A 15,279-nucleotide genomic window follows, 5' to 3' on the forward strand; every position below is an offset into this window, starting at 1 on the left:
GCCTTTCTGCTGGGCTCTGGCTTCGCAGGCTGAAGGGGGGCACTGGAGGAGTGATGTGCTTGCTAGACACAGGGCAGAGGCGTCTGTGGGCTGGGGTCCCTGGGGTCAGTCCCACACACACCTGCACCTCAGTGCCTGTTGCGGACTCGGGTCCTTTCTCCTCACCACACACTGGTATAAACCACGCTGCCTGGCCCAGCGTGGTTGTTCCTCAGGAGCACCAGCAGGCTTGTGTCGGGTGGGAGGAAGCAGCCGAGACAGCTTATGAGCCTCGTTTCACGGTGCCTGAGGCCTCTTCTTGTGGGTCAGCCATGGCTCTGGCCGGCGGCAGGGGTAGGAGCGTGTGGCACCGAGAGCGCCTGCCTGCCTCTGCTCCCCCCAGGGCCTTCCACTGTGGGTGGGTCTTCTGCTGCCAGTGGAAAATGGGGCTGGACCGAGGCCAGCGTGTGGCCCTGGTTTAAATTAAGCTCACAAAGCGCAGCCCTTGGTGCTTGTTTGTTTTGTGCGCTCATTATTCTAATCCCTTCAATCCCTTTGCTTACGCGGAGGCCAAGCACCTCATCCCCTGGGCATGTCGGCGTGACACGGCCCTGAGTGGGGCCAGCAAGGGACAGAGATCAGCCACACGGCCCAAGCCTCCTCTCTGAGTAGGGTTCCCAGCTCATCTGGGGTCTGGGCACTGCTTTTTGCTTGTGAACTCCCACCTGTGCTTGGCACTGAGCAGGAAAACGCCACTTGTCACAGCACTGTCACAGCCACCCCCTCCTCCCCGAGCTGCAAGGGACAGCACCACACTGTGCACAGGTTCCTGCATCATCCATGCCATAAAGTCTCTGCAGATCCTTTCAGAGAAGGTCTTCTTGCCATGCAGGGTGCTCTGTTGATCCTCCCTGCCGAGCTTTGTTATCTCTCTGTTGGGTTTCTGCTCTGAGGCCACCACTTCTGGTCAGCAGAGGAGATTCTCTCAGGACTTGCTCACACTTCTCTATCTAGAGAGAGCTTGAGAGGTGTCCTTCCTTGGGGTCTGGGGTGATCAGGAGGTATGCAAGGGGATGTCTGTGCAACCCACATAAGAAGACCCGGGGGTTGAGTTGTTCTCCATCCTCTGCTGAAAGCTCTGCCCCAGGAACTGCATAAGGGCCGGCTCTAGATCAGTGCAGACAGATGCAGTTTCTCCCTGGCCTGTTGCACATCCCTGTGGCATTGGTACTTCCAACTGGCTGAACATCGTGACCTGGTTTTCGTGGCCCCTGTGTGCCTCAGCCGTGTGTGGGGCAGCTGGTGGAATGAACGGAGGAGTTTAAGAGCACAGGTCTGCAGAGGACCTCTCCGGTCAGTAAGTCTAAACTCCAGCTGTCACAGCTGGCTGTGTGACACCCCAGTTCTGCCAACAGCGATGCCTCAGCTCCGAGGAATAAGCTAGAGTGGGGAAAGTTGTTCCTGTGCCTAGCTGCTGTCAGGCAGTGTTCTTCCAAGTGTCCCAGCAGCTCTTCCCTGCACCCCGTCCGCCTTGAGACAGTCTCTAGAGGGCTCCTGAGGTTCCAGCAAGGCCTTGTATGCTGGTGGTAGGACTGCCCTGGGGCTTTGGGAAGTGGTTGCATGAAGCTGCCTCACACCGCGTTGGCATCCCGTACAGCAGCATGGTCTGTGGGCTCTCACTGGCTGCTCCAACCTCTTCGCTTGTAGCACATGAGATCTGTAGTGGAGTGCTGCTGAGGTTTGTCCAGCTCCACACTCCCATCCAGCTCTTCCTGAACGGTTTGTGCTTCCCGAGACGGCACATTTCATCAGCACACTTACTTTTCTGGGCCAAGGTCTTTAGCGAAGATATAAAGCTGGATCAACCCGTGAGGAGCGCTTCCTTTTTGTCCTCCACCCTGAGTTCTGCCCTCGGCTCCCCCCTTACGCACCTTTTGCCAACCCCCATCTTCTGCAGCTTAGCTCATACATTCCTGCGTGGTGCTGTAGGAAGGGCTTCACTGCTGGCCAAGCAGATGAGACTGACGGCGTTTCCCTGGGAGAAGCCCAGCTCCCTTCTGAAGACTGCCTGACGTTGCTTGCTGAGTCAGGGGCAGAGGCAGTGTTTCAACTTGGTGTCCTCCCTCTTGCATGACCTACAGCCCAGAAGAAGACTATACAACGATGAGCTAGAGCCTGGTCCACCACCTCCTGCCTAGCAGTGGGCTCTCTCAGCAGCCGGAGTGCTGCCAGCACCCACACGGGGCACCAGTCCCTGTGCCCTGCCCTCATCCCTCCACCTCTGAAGCACCATCGAGGCTCTGGAGGCTGGTTTGGCTGGCAGCAAAAGGGCAGAGGCGGCTCCTCTCCACCTCGCAGCCCTTCCTGCACCCAGCCACACGGCCAGGGGCTGTCAGCCGAGCCAGGGCTCCCTCTTCCCGCAGATATCAACGAGTGCTTGATGCAGGGCTTGTGCAAAGACGCCGAGTGTCTGAACACCCGCGGCAGCTTCCGCTGCACCTGCAGGCCTGGCACCATGTTGGACCCCTCCCGCAGCCACTGCATCTGTAAGTGCTCCGGGGGAACAGCAGCACGGGGACGGGCAGGACATGAGCAGGACCCCACAGCTCAGTGGAGCTGCAGCTTTGTGCCTCTTGCACATGGGGGTGGGTGTGAGGCTGCGTGCCTGCGTGCTGCCCCCTGCTCCTGTCATGAGACAGGCTGAGGGCACGGGCAGAGAAAGTCCCAAGTGGCTGAGTGCCCTCAGATCCCTCTTCGGTGGGCACGGGGCTGGACCTCAGGCACTGACCCTGCCCTTGCGTTTCAGCGGACAAGGCGGTGTCGATGGAGCAGGGGCTGTGTTACCGCTCGGCGGCCGGAGGCGTGTGCTCCTTCCCCCTCTCGCACCGAATCACCCAGCAGATCTGCTGCTGCAGCCGCGTCGGCAAGGGCTGGGGCAAGAACTGCAAGGCGTGCCCTGTGCCTGGCTCAGGTGAGACCGGGAAACCACAGCTCTGCGGGGAGAGCACAGCCACGGCTGTGCCTGGCCTTGCTTGGCAGCCCTTCTGTCTCGCTTGGCTTCCCTCACCTCTGCTGCTGGAGTGGGGGTGAGTTCAGCATGTCTCTGAGTGGGGTGGGATGGGGAGAGGAAGGCGCAGAAATCCTCAGGGCTGGGAAAAATCTGGTGTGTGTAGGGCATCTTGAGTGGTGTGCGAAGTGTTCAGTGCCTGAGTGCCAGGGGATTGCTTTTCTCTGCTCCTTCACTCACTCTGAACCTTCTTGTGGGGTGACCCTTTCCTAGCAATACTGACCTGGGGGAGAGATTTAGGTTTTGGTGTCCAGGAGTACCAGCCAGCAGCTGTTGAAAATACCTTCTGCTTGATGCGTCCACCCGCTGCAGCCAAGATGTGTTTCTGTCATGAGTTAACCCTTAGAAATCTCCAGAAAATGATAGGATGGGAGAAAGTGGTACCTGCTTTCACAGACACCTGTCCATTTTCACTCTTTCCTGCACACGTCCCACCATCATGTCTGGGTACTGCAGGCACATCTGCCTGTGATCCCTGCATTAACCTCTCCCTTCCAACCTCTAAAGCTCTGATTTGATTTTCCCTCACAGAAGCCTTTAAGGAGATTTGCCCAGCAGGACATGGCTACACCTACTCCAGCTCCGATATCCGCCTGTCCATGAGGAAGGCAGAGGCAGAAGAGCTGCCCCTCAGCCTGGAAGAGCAAAGGGAGAGCAGCAACTGGACGCTAGACTGGACAGCAAGGAGACAGCAGCTGCAGGACAGCTTGCGTGGAAGCATCCTGCAGGCATTACCCCACCCTGGCATCACGGCAGGAGAGGGTAGAGTGAGGTTAAAGCTGCTCCATCTGGGTCCCTAACAGGGGAGGGCAATTCCCAGGTCCTACCGTGTCCCCATGGGTGGTTTTGTGGCTGATACGGGCTTTCTACATCTGTGTGAATATGCAAGGTGTCCTTCAGCCCAGCAATATTCCTGGGGCACGAGACATCACCTCTTCAAGCCCTTGGAGGGGAGGTTGGGTGCTTCAGGCTCCCGAGACTGCAGCTCTGCAGTCAGTGCTGGCTGGCCAGGCTGCCTCCCGTGGGACCTCAGCTCCGTGTGGGAGCCCTGGCACTGCACTCCTTCAGCTCTTGTCCAGTACAGCTGGGGAGAAGTGTGACTGACTGCTTGTGCCAGCAGCTGCTGGGGTGGACGCTCCGGGGGTGTTGACTTTGGCAACAAGCTCTTACAGGGGAGAATGAAGCACTGTGAGGCAGTGCCGTAGAGGTGGGATGAGGTTAGAGCTGCCAGGGTTGGAGGATGGAGGGTACCTGCCTGCCTTGTCTCCACTCACCGTGCACTGTTTCCCTTTCCAGGTCAAGTTTCTCTTGCTGGGCAGGTGAGTGAGGTTTGTCTTGCCAAACGTGGCAGGATCACACAAACAGGTGATGGGGAGTTGTGAAATGTGGTCAGAGGCAGCAGCAAGGTGAGCGAGTAGCTGCACAGCCTCCCCCCTGGCTGCGCTGCGGTGGCTGGAGGCTCTGTGCCAGGAGCCTGCCCAGCCCTTGCTAAGAAGCTGTGAGCTCACACCAGCAGGAGCTGCGGGCTCTGCGGCGCTAGTTCATGGCCTGTGACCTCCAGTTCCCCACAGGAGACACAGGGCTCCTTCCAACTGAGCTGTCTGGGGACCGATTCATCTGCAGATGGGCTTCGTTATTACGAGCCTGACTTGAAAACTGTCTCTTGATCCTGGCCATCATTAGAGGCTGGGTTATATCTCTCCTCAGTGCCTCTGTGCCCCCTCTACATTAGCTCCTGAATATCCTTGCAGCCCCTCTGAGAGAGGGGACAGCACACTGCCATTGCCACTAGACGTGGACTGTCCTTTCCCAAGGACACAGGGCAATCTCAGCTCAGGGCAGATATTTGAACCAAAGTTTCCAAAGCTTTCGACTTTGAGGCAGAGCTGGAGTGGGGCTGCTGTTGCTTAGCTGCTTCTTTGTAATGGAAAGGTCCTCGGGTTGGAGATGGGTTGTCCCCTTTGGTGGGCACGGCATCTCGGCTCCATACGGGTGGTTAACGGCGGTCTGGTGTTTCTGTCCCTCAGGTTGCTGCTGGTGCCACCCCGCAGCCCGCCACGCGCAGAGGTGAGCACGGGGCGGGTGGGAAGGCAGGGGAGGAGCGGTGCTGAAGGGGAAGGGGCAGCAGGGAGGGCACGGTGGCTTTGAGATGTCATCGCCCTCAGAGATAGCACTGGGCTGGAGGTTAAACAAGATGATGATGAGGTTTCTGCAGCCTCCCTGCTGCCCCATCCTGGCTGCCCCAGGGATGTGGGCACCGGGACAGCCAGCACTGCTGGGCTTTGGGTGGACACCTGCGCCTGGGGCCAGGGGAAGGAGCTCATCCATGTTCTTCCTCAGCAGAGGAAGAGGAGTCCCGGCGTGCTCCTGCCCAGCCCATGCCCACCGCCACCTGGGCTGATGCTGCTCCAACACAGATGCCTGCACAGGGCTCAGGTGCGTGTCCCTCCCCTGCCTGCCTGCCACTGCGGGGAAATTACACCCTAAGCTCTATGCCAGAGCTTTCTCCCTTCCCAGACCTCTCCTCTTCCTACCTAACACCCGGGATTGCCATCCCAGCCCCGCTGGCATGTCCCAGCCAGGGGAAGGCAACCAGGAGCAGGGATGTCCAAGGATGACCCTTCTGGGAGTGAAGCCCTTGGTTCTCCAGGCCCTTCCCTGCCTGCAGCTCATCTGCTGGGCAGCAAACACCAGGCCAGGGGGGTCACGCGCCTGCTCGGGTGGCTGCAGCGTGAGCTGAGTAACTGGGAAGCAGGGTGGAAGGGGCGGCATGTGGCTGCTGGGGCGGCTTGTTTACGGCGCAGAAAACAAGAGGGCTGTTGTTCCAGGGCTGCCGAAGCGTCTGGGAGCTCGGCCCTTGGTCCTCCGCCTGGGGCTGGAGCACCTTTGGGAGCAGGGCTGGCGGAGGCACCTTGCTGAGGAATGCGCCTCCCTCAATGGCCTTTTGTCCAGGGTTGGTCTGGCCCTGGGCTGGGGTGGGGGGTGATGCTGCTGCCTTCTCCTGTGCCCTGCTGCCCCCCTGCTGTCTGCACCCTGCTCGGCAGGGCAGGGGGCTCTGCTGTCACCCCAAAAGGCGGCCCCATCCTCCAAGACCTCTGGCACGCATGGGGCTGGCCAACATCATCGCCTCCCCTGTGTGGGGCTGAGCACTGCAGGGGACTGGTGCAGCCCCAGCCCTGTGCTCTCTCCACCCAGGGGCCAGTGGCTGTGCCTCTTCACCCCTCGCCTGCGGAGCTGGTGCTTGTGTGCTCACCCCAGACGGATACAGCTGCTTGTGCCACCCGGGCTATGCGTTGCACCCCGGCCATCTCCGCTGCATGGGTACGTCAGCACCTCCTCTGAGGTGAGGGGTGAGCAGGGCCAGAGCAGCCCTGGGGTGGGGGACTCCTGCTGGGACCAGCTCCCCCAGCCCTTCTGCTCAGGGCAGGTTGAGGAGCAGGGCCTCCCTGCCAACTGTCTGTAGACCCTTTGGTCCTACAGGCTCTTGGGGCAGGGTTTCTGGCTTCTGTGCTGAGCCCTGCCCACACGGCGTGCTGTGGGGCTGGTGGGGGGCGGCAGGAGCTGCTGGTGCTGACAGCCTGCCTTCCTTCCCTGCCTGAGCACAGATGAAGACGAGTGCCTGCAGGATCCTTGTGCTGGGAAAGGTCGCTGTGTCAACAGCGTGGGCTCCTATTTGTGCCTCTGCTACTCTGGCTACACCCTGGTTGTCTCGGAGAGCAAGCAGAGCTGTCAGGGTGAGTGGTGGTCTCCTGGCACCGGGCTGCCACCTCCCCAGGGTCTCCCCATTCTCCCTCCCTTGTGCTCTCTCACGTGCATGCACACGTGCATACGCTGAGCACTGCTTCATGGTGGTGGGGTAGGGGTCCTGGGATGGGCAGGTGGAGCAGCAAATCTCCTGCACCCAGCTGTGGAGCAGAAAGGCTTCAGGACTTGTCTCCTTCTGTGTTGCAGATCGAGATGAGTGTGAGCAGCCCTCTGCCTGCCCAGGACAGCGATGCGTCAACACCCCCGGCTCATACCGCTGCGAGTGCAAGGAGGGCTTTGCCATGGGGCCCCGAGGACAGTGTGAAGGTGAAGTGTGCTGCTGCCTGTTTCCCTCCCTGCAGAGCTGAATACCTCTCCTCGCTGAGGGGTTGTCTCTCTTCCTCTTGGCACCCCTGTCTCGTAGTGGGACTCAAGCTCCAGCTGCAGGGGACACCCTGGAGGAGCCTGTAAAGATTTTGTGTCTTGGCAGATATCAACGAGTGCGTGGATCCCAGCCCTTGCCCCCATGGGAAGTGTGTCAATACCCCGGGCTCCTACCGGTGTGTCAGCTGTGCGGATGGCTACCGGCCCAGGAACGGGAGATGCATTGGTGAGGACCTGGGGCTGGCCCTGGGAGGCACCCTCACCCCCATGCAAACCTCAAAAAGAGCCAGGGGCACGTGCAGCACACTTGTCTAGCACGGTGCCCTTGTGCCTTGGGTGGTGGGAATGCAGCTGAGCACCCTCCCGTGCCATATTGCCCTTTTCCCTGTCACACAGATGTGGATGAGTGCCTTGTGGAGGGGACCTGTGCCCACGGACAGTGCATCAACCTGGATGGCTCCTTCCGCTGCTCTTGCTACCGGGGCTACGAGGTGGCACCTGATGGGAAGAGTTGCCAAGGTACTGAGGAGCTCTTGATCCAGACCCAGAGCCCCCTGACACGTCACACATCCATCCAGAGGTTTCCCTGGGCTCTTCTTGAATTCTTGGCTCTGGCCAGATCCTGACTTGCTGGACCCCATGTTGGCCGTTTCCCTCAGCTTAACTGCTGGTTGTGGTTTCTCCTCATTCTTCCTGCTCCCCTCACTCTCCCTCGTGTGCTTACGCAGACATCGACGAGTGCACAGCCCGGGCTGCCTGTCCCTCCGCACTCTGCCTCAACACCGAGGGCTCCTACTCCTGCATGGCCTGTGATGCTGGCTACGCCGTGTCCAGAGATGGCAGCGTGTGCGAAGGCAAGGATTCCCTTTCCCTGGGACAGAGGGGTGGGTGCTGGAGGGAAGGAATACCCAGGAGGGGAAGAGAAATAGCCATGCCTGGGTTGTTGTAGGGCCTGGGGAATCCCTTAGCCTCCAGATCCTTCGGCAGCTGCTCAGCTCCCCAGCCAGCAGGTAGCACGGGGGGTTGCGAGTGGATGTCACCCCGAGCATCAGGAGGGAGATCTTCACCCAGGAAAGGGATGGGGGAAGGACTCCTGGGCTAATTGTGACCCGAGGAAAGCTGACAAATGCCAGGGGAATATGAGGAGCCCTGGAAAGGTGGGCAGAGACAGGCTGTGCGTGGTTCAGTTCAGAATTGCATGCCTGGGAGCACGTGCCCCAACCATAGGTCCTCAATAGAGGAATTTCTCTAGAGAGAGCTGTGGAGCTCTGCAGCTTACATATAGCTGTTGAAAAGCACCCAGGAAGATCTCACTTTGATGTGGCTCTCAGAAGTTCCCCTGCATGGGGTCTCCACTTCCCCATCCCAACTCTCCTCTGTGTTAGTGCCTGAGAAACCTGGTGTGAAATGAGGTCATTTCCCATATGATTTTTGCGTGCAATGGAAGAGCAGTGGTTTGGTCCCCTCCATCTGCCCTCCCCTTTCCCAGGACTGCACGTGACCCCCTTCTCAGCCACCTTGCCCTGGCGGGGTCACGAGGGCACCTTATCAGGGTTCGATACCGTTTGGGTCACACTAACCCAATGGCAGGATGGCATGTTCTTCCCTGCCGTGGCCCATGGCCTTGTCTGTGGATCTGGGCTTCATAGTTGAAAAACGATAAGGGTTTCGTGATAGTTTTGTGATAAATAAACTAGGTTATGGTTCGTCTCCGAAAGGATTGAAGAGCATCGCTACTTGCAGCCCTCTGGAGCTGAAGATGTCTGAAGCAGGACACCCTGCCCTGAGGAGGGAGGGAGCTGCTTTGTGCCTGGGGCATGCTTGGTGCTCTGCAGAGAGGAAAAGAGGGTCCTTTCCTTTCCTTTGCCCTGGGGCTCACTGTGGGGACACCCACAGAGCCTGTGGCACGGGGACAGGTGACGAGCAGTCCTGAGTGATGGGGCTGGCTGAGGCTGGGCCAGCTTTGCCAGGAGAAGGACATCTTAGGCCAGCCTGGCAAGTAGGAAAGCAGAGCCACAGGACATGTGGCTGGTGCTGGGTTACTTCCACAACGCCTGCTCTGGTGCAGCCAGCTGCAGAGAGGGCTTGGCAGCACACGTGGCTCTGCGCTGGCCTCTTGGTGCTGGTGGTACCCGGCACAGAGCTCTGCTGGAGGCGGGCGCTGGGGCTCACAGAATTGCACTGCAGGGCAGCCCGAGCCCTCTTTGCAGGCTGACAGCGGGCTGAGGGCTGCCCTGGGAGGGATTCTTCCAGGGGAGGCAGGAGCCGGGGCCTCACTCTGCGCCGTGTCCTTCTGCTCGGCAGACGTGGATGAGTGTGAAGACCCCGCTGTTCAGTGCCGGGGGGGAGAGTGCAGGAACACGCCGGGCTCCTACGAGTGTCACTGCCCAGCTGGCTTCGAGCTCCTCAACGGCACCGTGTGCCAAGGTACGAACCCATCCCTGCAGCCTCCTGGCTCCGGGGCACGCAGCTGCCCTACGGATCCCCTTCTTTCTTGGCAGGGAGGCTGCCAGTGCCAAGGCAGGTGATGCCACCACGCACGGCACAGCCATAAAGCCATAGCCAAATGCAGGGGCACTGTGCATAGGGAAGGTCTCTCCCTCCATGGCAAGAAAGCCAGGGGCCAGGAGCCCAGCAAGGGCAGCCTGTAAGAGACCGTGGAGAGGAGCAGGACGTCCCCCAGGGCTGGGTGGGGGGCTCTGACTCTGCTCCTTCCGCAGATGTGAACGAGTGCCTGAACAGCGAGATCTGCAGCCCCAACGGTGAGTGCCTCAACAGCCACGGCTCCTACTTCTGCATTTGTGCTCCTGGCTTCTCCAACACGGCCGGCAGAGTCAGCTGCCAAGGTGGGTCGGTGGGCGGTGAGGGACGTACCTCCGGCCCTGCCCCTTGCTCCTTCCCCTGCTGCAAGATCCAGCCTGACGTTTGGGGCCTGGTTCTGCAGACGTGGACGAATGCGCAGACAAATCCCGGTGCTCGCAAGGCCAGTGCCTGAACACGGAAGGCTCCTACAGGTGTCTGTGTGAAAATGGTTTCAAGCACTCCCAGGAGACTGACGACTGTGTAGGTGAGAGCTCATCACCGGGGAGATCAGCCCTGCTGCCTCCCAGCACCCAAACGTGCCCCATAAGGAGGCTTGCTGGTGCAAGGCCTGAGGGTCTCTGGCAAACTGAGCCTGACCCGTGAGCAAGCAGGGAACCCCACTTGACCATCCCTGCCCCTTTGCCCTGCTCCCTGCAGACGTGGATGAGTGTAAGGAGTACGGGGATGCCATCTGCGGCACGTGGCGGTGCCAGAACAGCCTGGGCTCCTACCGCTGCATCATGGGCTGCCAGCCCGGCTTCCACTGGACGCCCCTGGGCGACTGCATCGGTGAGTACAGCCTGCCTGGCCCTGTCCCCTCCCTGCAGGGACAGGGGGGCTGTGGGACATCTCTGCCAGGGGCGCGGGGGAGAAGGAGGAGGAGGAGGAAGCATGTGGCCAGTGGGGAGGCAGATAATGCCGGGAGTTTGTTTTCTTGGCCGAGCTGCCTGCTTGTGTCTAGACTTCTCTCCTCCTGGCATCTGGAACAGACACTGCATTGTGCTGCTTTCCGCTCAGGGAGAGTCCTGGGCAGGTTACAGCCATCCCAGGCTTGGGGCTGGACCACAGCTCCCAGTAAGCTGCGCTTGCTGGAGTGACTGCCTGCACCAGTCACCTGCGTGGCAGCGCTGGGCGAGGGGAAAGCTGTCACTACTGGCGTTAGGCAGGCCTGGGTTTGGAGCTCAGGCTTCAGCAACAGGCGAAAGGAGAAGTGCGAGGGGGGCTCTGCAGTTTTCCTGGTCCCTCACACCAAACGCTTGCCCTAATCCCCAGCCTTTGGGGTCAGGGCAGAAGGGGCTGGGCTGTGTGTGTGTGTGTGGTGGCGCTGGGCTCCGGGGCAACTGCTGTAACTCCTGCTGCTGCAGACATAGACGAATGCGCCAACGAGACGCTGTGCGGGAGCCACGGCTTCTGTGAGAACTCGGAGGGCTCCTTCCGCTGCCTCTGCGACCGCGGCTACGAGAGCTCGCCCTCAGGGCACTACTGTGTGGGTGAGTCACCTGCTGGGGTCCCCGTCCCCCATCATCACCCTGCCAGGTGGTAAGGAGGAGCCTTCAGCCAATTGTAGGCCGGTGTGGCAGTGCCCCTGCTGTGTGGTGGCACCCAGGGCGTGGGCAGGGATGGTATCCATGCACTGAGAACCCCAGGCACAGACAGGAGCCTTGTGCTGAGCCACAGTACAAACGGAGCTCCCAGCTCTGCCCTAGCAGCTTCCAGCTCCCCGCCGAAGGATGCCCCAGTGCTGCAGCCGTGCTCTGCCCTCCCACCCCATGGGCCTTGCTCACACCTTGCCCTGCAGATGTCAACGAGTGCGAGCTGATGGTGGCCGTGTGTGGGACCGCGCTCTGCGAGAACGTGGAGGGATCCTTCCTGTGCCTGTGCCCCAGCGACCACGAGGAGTACGACACGGAGGCCGGGCAGTGCCAGCCACGAGCAGCCATGGGTGAGAAGCGGGCAGGGCAGGAGCGGGGTAGCCCCGGCTGGGGTGAGGGAGGACCGAGGGGGTTGACGGGGTGCCAGGGCTGAACGTGCCCATGCAGGCATGGGAGAGCTGTCTTCTGGGGAGAGGCGAGGACCTCCTGGGTGTGGGAATGCCATCCCTGCTCTGCTGTCTTGCAGAGGGCCCCGAGAGCCACGCGGCCCAGCCCTCCGACAGCATGGAGCGCAAGCAGTGCTACTACCACATCGGCGACGTCCACCTGTGTGACAGCGTGCTGGCCAAGAACGTCACCAAGCAGGAGTGCTGCTGCACCGTGGGGGCAGCCTGGGGTGACAACTGCGAGACCTACCCCTGCCCCATGGCGGGCACAGGTAGGCTGGCGGCCCCGCCACCCCCAGGCAATGCCGGTGCCCTGCCCAGCAGCTTGGTTGCACTAACGGGCTGATTTCTTTTGTCCCATCTCTCCTTGGCACCTGCCCCTCGGCCAGTGGAGTATCAAGAGGTCTGCCCTCTAGGGAAGGGCTACGTTCCCCAGGAAGATCTGCTCTCGGGAAAAGTCTCCTTCACAGGTACTAGCATCACTTCTTCCACTGGGGAGAGGGAGGGCACTATGCCGAGCCCTGCGTGGGGATGGAGCCCCAGAAATACCTCCCCAGGGCTGTGATGGGGGGTGCCGACATCCTGCTCGGAGAAATGGATGCTTTCCTCCATCGGAGAAATTACAGACTGTCAGTACCACCAAGCTGGAAAGTGCCTCTTCCTCCAGTCCTGCCTCACTGCTGGCAGTGACCCTGTCTCTGTTGAACAGTCCCATGCACATTTCACACCAGGGATGGGGTCCAGTAAGACACAAGCCTTCCAGTTACTGATCAGCGTTTCTAGTGGCCAGCTGGCTCAGACTTTGACACTTCATCTCCATGGGTTTGTCTTCTCAGCCTTCCAGAAACACAAGTGCACGTCCTATTTGTGAAAGCATCCACTAAGAGAACTCTCTGTCACTCCTCCTGCTCAGCCTGTGGGTGCTCACAGGCGTGAGGCGGCTGGCAGAGGCAGGGGGCTTGTCTGGGGACCTCGTGGTGGCCCAGTCCGAGGAGCCACGTGGCTGTGCTCCCTGTGACACGTTCTCTTCTCTCTCCACCCCTCTCAGACATGGATGAGTGTGAGACATTCGGCTCTGAGTTCTGCCGCAACGGACAGTGCCTGAACACGGTGCCGGGCTACAAGTGCTTCTGCCGTACGGGCTATTTCTACGACCCCAGCAGGCTTGAGTGCGTCGGTAAGATGGCCTCAAAGAGCAGCGGGGCCACCACTGTGTGGAGGGACAGAGGAGCTGCTGCTCCCATAGCTGTCAAGGGCTCCCCATGACCCTCCTGGGGATGGGAGAGGTGGCAGGCAGGGGCAGCGGGGCCCATTCCCTGCCAAAACGCTGCCTGAGACTGCTCTGTCCTTGCACATGGGCAGATCAGGACGAGTGCCAGAACGAAGTGTACTGCATCAACGGCGAGTGTCTGAACACGGACGGCTCCTACCACTGCTTCTGCAGCCTCCCGCTCGTGCTGGATGCCACCGGCAACCGCTGCGTGAACCTCTCCGGCAGGGCAGGTGAGCCCCGGCACCCCTTCACCCATCCCACCCGCAGCGGGGTCACCCCGAGAGGGTGCGGGAGGGAATGGAGCCGGGGCGTGTGGTTTTCCCCCCCCCATAGCAAGGGAGTGACCCTCTTCCAGAGGATTTCCACAGCATCCTTTGCTCATGTCGCTCGCAGATGCCCTGGAGGAGTATGAAATCCACCTGGACGTCTGCTGGCAGACCGTCTCTGACTACATCTGCCAAGACCTGCTGCACGGCGAGCAGACCACCTACACCGAGTGCTGCTGCCGCCTCGGTGAAGCCTGGGGCCAGAACTGCGCACTCTGCCCCCACAGGGCCTCCGGTGAGCGGGGCAGCACGAGCAAGCACCCCACAGTGCACTCTGAGGGATGTGCACCCTCTGTGGGTGCACCCTCTACAGTCATATCATACCCTGAGCTCTGACCTTGCTTTTCTCTCACTCTGCAGCTGATTTTGCTTTCCTGTGTAGTGGGGCCAGTGAAGACAGTGACAGAGGGGCTGAGGTCCGAGAAAGACCTAGGTATGAGTACGGACCAGGCTTGGAAGACCCCCACTATGGCCTTACCAGCCCAGACATGGGCCCCTACTACAACTACCTGGAATCCGAATACGGAAATCCCGATGTGGGCTTCCCTCGGAGGGAACCCAGCAGCGAGTTTCGTGGCAGCCCTTTCCACCACGGCCCGGGGCGGCCCCCGCCCCGCTACCTGCCCAGCCAAACTGGTGAGTACTGGGAGACACAGAGAGCTGCCTTCTGGTCTCATGTCCACAGGGGCTGCCTGGCAGCTCCCACCCAAGCTCCAGGATGCTCCAGGATGGCCCCAAGCTTCGCTCCTGGCTGCTCTCAGTTGGTGCCAGCCCCACCTGCACCATCCCACCATGTGCCTGATGTCCCCTCTGGCCGGGCGGGCAGTCACCCTGCTCTGACATCCCCTTGCCACCCTCCAGGTCTCTACGAGGGCTTCGAGGGACTGCAGGCTGAGGAGTGTGGCATCCTCAACGGCTGTGAGAATGGGCGCTGCGTGCGTGTCCCAGAGGGCTACACCTGCGACTGCTTCGACGGCTTCCAGCTGGACATGACCCGCATGGCCTGCGTGGGTGAGTGGCTCCCTGTCCCCATCAGCCGGGGCAGCCCCCGCGTCCCTTATCTGCTGCCGCTCTCTGCTGGTGCTAGCTGGGACGGGTGTAGGAGGTTTCCCCGCTCTGACGGGTGCTTCGTGGCCTTGGAGCTGGGAAAGTCCCCGCGGCATTGCAGCCTGCCTCTGCTCTGCCAACATCAGGGCACCTCGGGGCACCAGGGAACACGGGGAGCAGCTGCTCGCTGCCTTCTTTGGGTAACACCCCTCTGCCTCGTCAGCTGCTGCTGTACTTCTGCTTGCTTTCCTCTAAATCCTCCCTGTCCTACGAGCCAAGGTCTCTAAAGCTCCTCTCATGGTCTCTACACCCCCACAGCATGTCTCTATCCTTTCCCCAGGCCAGCCCGAGGCACCCGACACACCAGCAGCCCCTCTCTTTCCTTGGGCAGGGCTCCTACTCCAGCCCCCAGCATCCTTACTGCACAACGCGATTGTGCCACTGCACAAACACACGGAGCCCGTGGCCTCTGCTTCCCCACAGGGCAGAGCCTATCCCCTGGCTCCCACTTCTGCAGTCGTGCAGTTTCCCTTTCCTGGGCTGCAGGGCTTTACGCTCGTCTTTGGTGAACTTGGACTTCTCCAAAGGGTTTCCCTGCTGGGCCAGGGGGGGCCTGAAGCCCCAGAGCACTTGCAGCCCGAGATCACGCACAGGTTTTGTGAGCACGGGGAGTTTTCCTTTGTTCACGCTGATTGAATTGAATGGAGCAAGGGGCAGGATACATTTTAAATGGCTTTTATGTTAGCAGCCAACTGTTGCTAATTATCTTTCGGGTGCAGCTTGGTGACCCATTGTGCGATTGCCACACTTTCATCTCGCCCGTATTTTCTTGGTCTGG

The 15,279-nt window shown here is 60.4% G+C and overlaps 1 protein-coding gene across 2 annotated transcripts in view; it reads left to right on the forward strand.

The window, feature by feature from the left end:
• Positions 1 to 15,279, forward strand: part of LTBP2 (latent transforming growth factor beta binding protein 2) — a 57,201-nt gene that overhangs the window by 39,555 nt on the left and 2,367 nt on the right. The window contains exons 10-34 of one of the 2 annotated variants that reach the window (XM_084519614.1): positions 2,403 to 2,525; positions 2,786 to 2,950; positions 3,578 to 3,808; positions 4,343 to 4,365; positions 5,074 to 5,113; positions 5,387 to 5,482; positions 6,242 to 6,367; positions 6,652 to 6,780; positions 6,998 to 7,117; positions 7,281 to 7,400; positions 7,571 to 7,693; positions 7,903 to 8,028; positions 9,479 to 9,601; positions 9,895 to 10,020; positions 10,119 to 10,241; positions 10,415 to 10,546; positions 11,122 to 11,247; positions 11,556 to 11,699; positions 11,876 to 12,067; positions 12,185 to 12,265; positions 12,844 to 12,972; positions 13,158 to 13,298; positions 13,462 to 13,629; positions 13,755 to 14,030; positions 14,256 to 14,405. In XM_084519614.1, coding sequence (XP_084375740.1) covers positions 2,403 to 2,525; positions 2,786 to 2,950; positions 3,578 to 3,808; positions 4,343 to 4,365; positions 5,074 to 5,113; positions 5,387 to 5,482; positions 6,242 to 6,367; positions 6,652 to 6,780; positions 6,998 to 7,117; positions 7,281 to 7,400; positions 7,571 to 7,693; positions 7,903 to 8,028; positions 9,479 to 9,601; positions 9,895 to 10,020; positions 10,119 to 10,241; positions 10,415 to 10,546; positions 11,122 to 11,247; positions 11,556 to 11,699; positions 11,876 to 12,067; positions 12,185 to 12,265; positions 12,844 to 12,972; positions 13,158 to 13,298; positions 13,462 to 13,629; positions 13,755 to 14,030; positions 14,256 to 14,405 — 3,333 coding nt within the window. The remainder of the gene's footprint in view (positions 1 to 2,402; positions 2,526 to 2,785; positions 2,951 to 3,577; positions 3,809 to 4,342; positions 4,366 to 5,073; positions 5,114 to 5,386; positions 5,483 to 6,241; positions 6,368 to 6,651; positions 6,781 to 6,997; positions 7,118 to 7,280; positions 7,401 to 7,570; positions 7,694 to 7,902; positions 8,029 to 9,478; positions 9,602 to 9,894; positions 10,021 to 10,118; positions 10,242 to 10,414; positions 10,547 to 11,121; positions 11,248 to 11,555; positions 11,700 to 11,875; positions 12,068 to 12,184; positions 12,266 to 12,843; positions 12,973 to 13,157; positions 13,299 to 13,461; positions 13,630 to 13,754; positions 14,031 to 14,255; positions 14,406 to 15,279) is intronic. The other variant, XM_084519615.1, reaches the window with a different exon arrangement.

This window comes from Aythya ferina (genome assembly GCF_964211825.1).
Source record: "Aythya ferina genome assembly, chromosome: 5".
Taxonomy (NCBI): domain Eukaryota; kingdom Metazoa; phylum Chordata; class Aves; order Anseriformes; family Anatidae; genus Aythya; species Aythya ferina.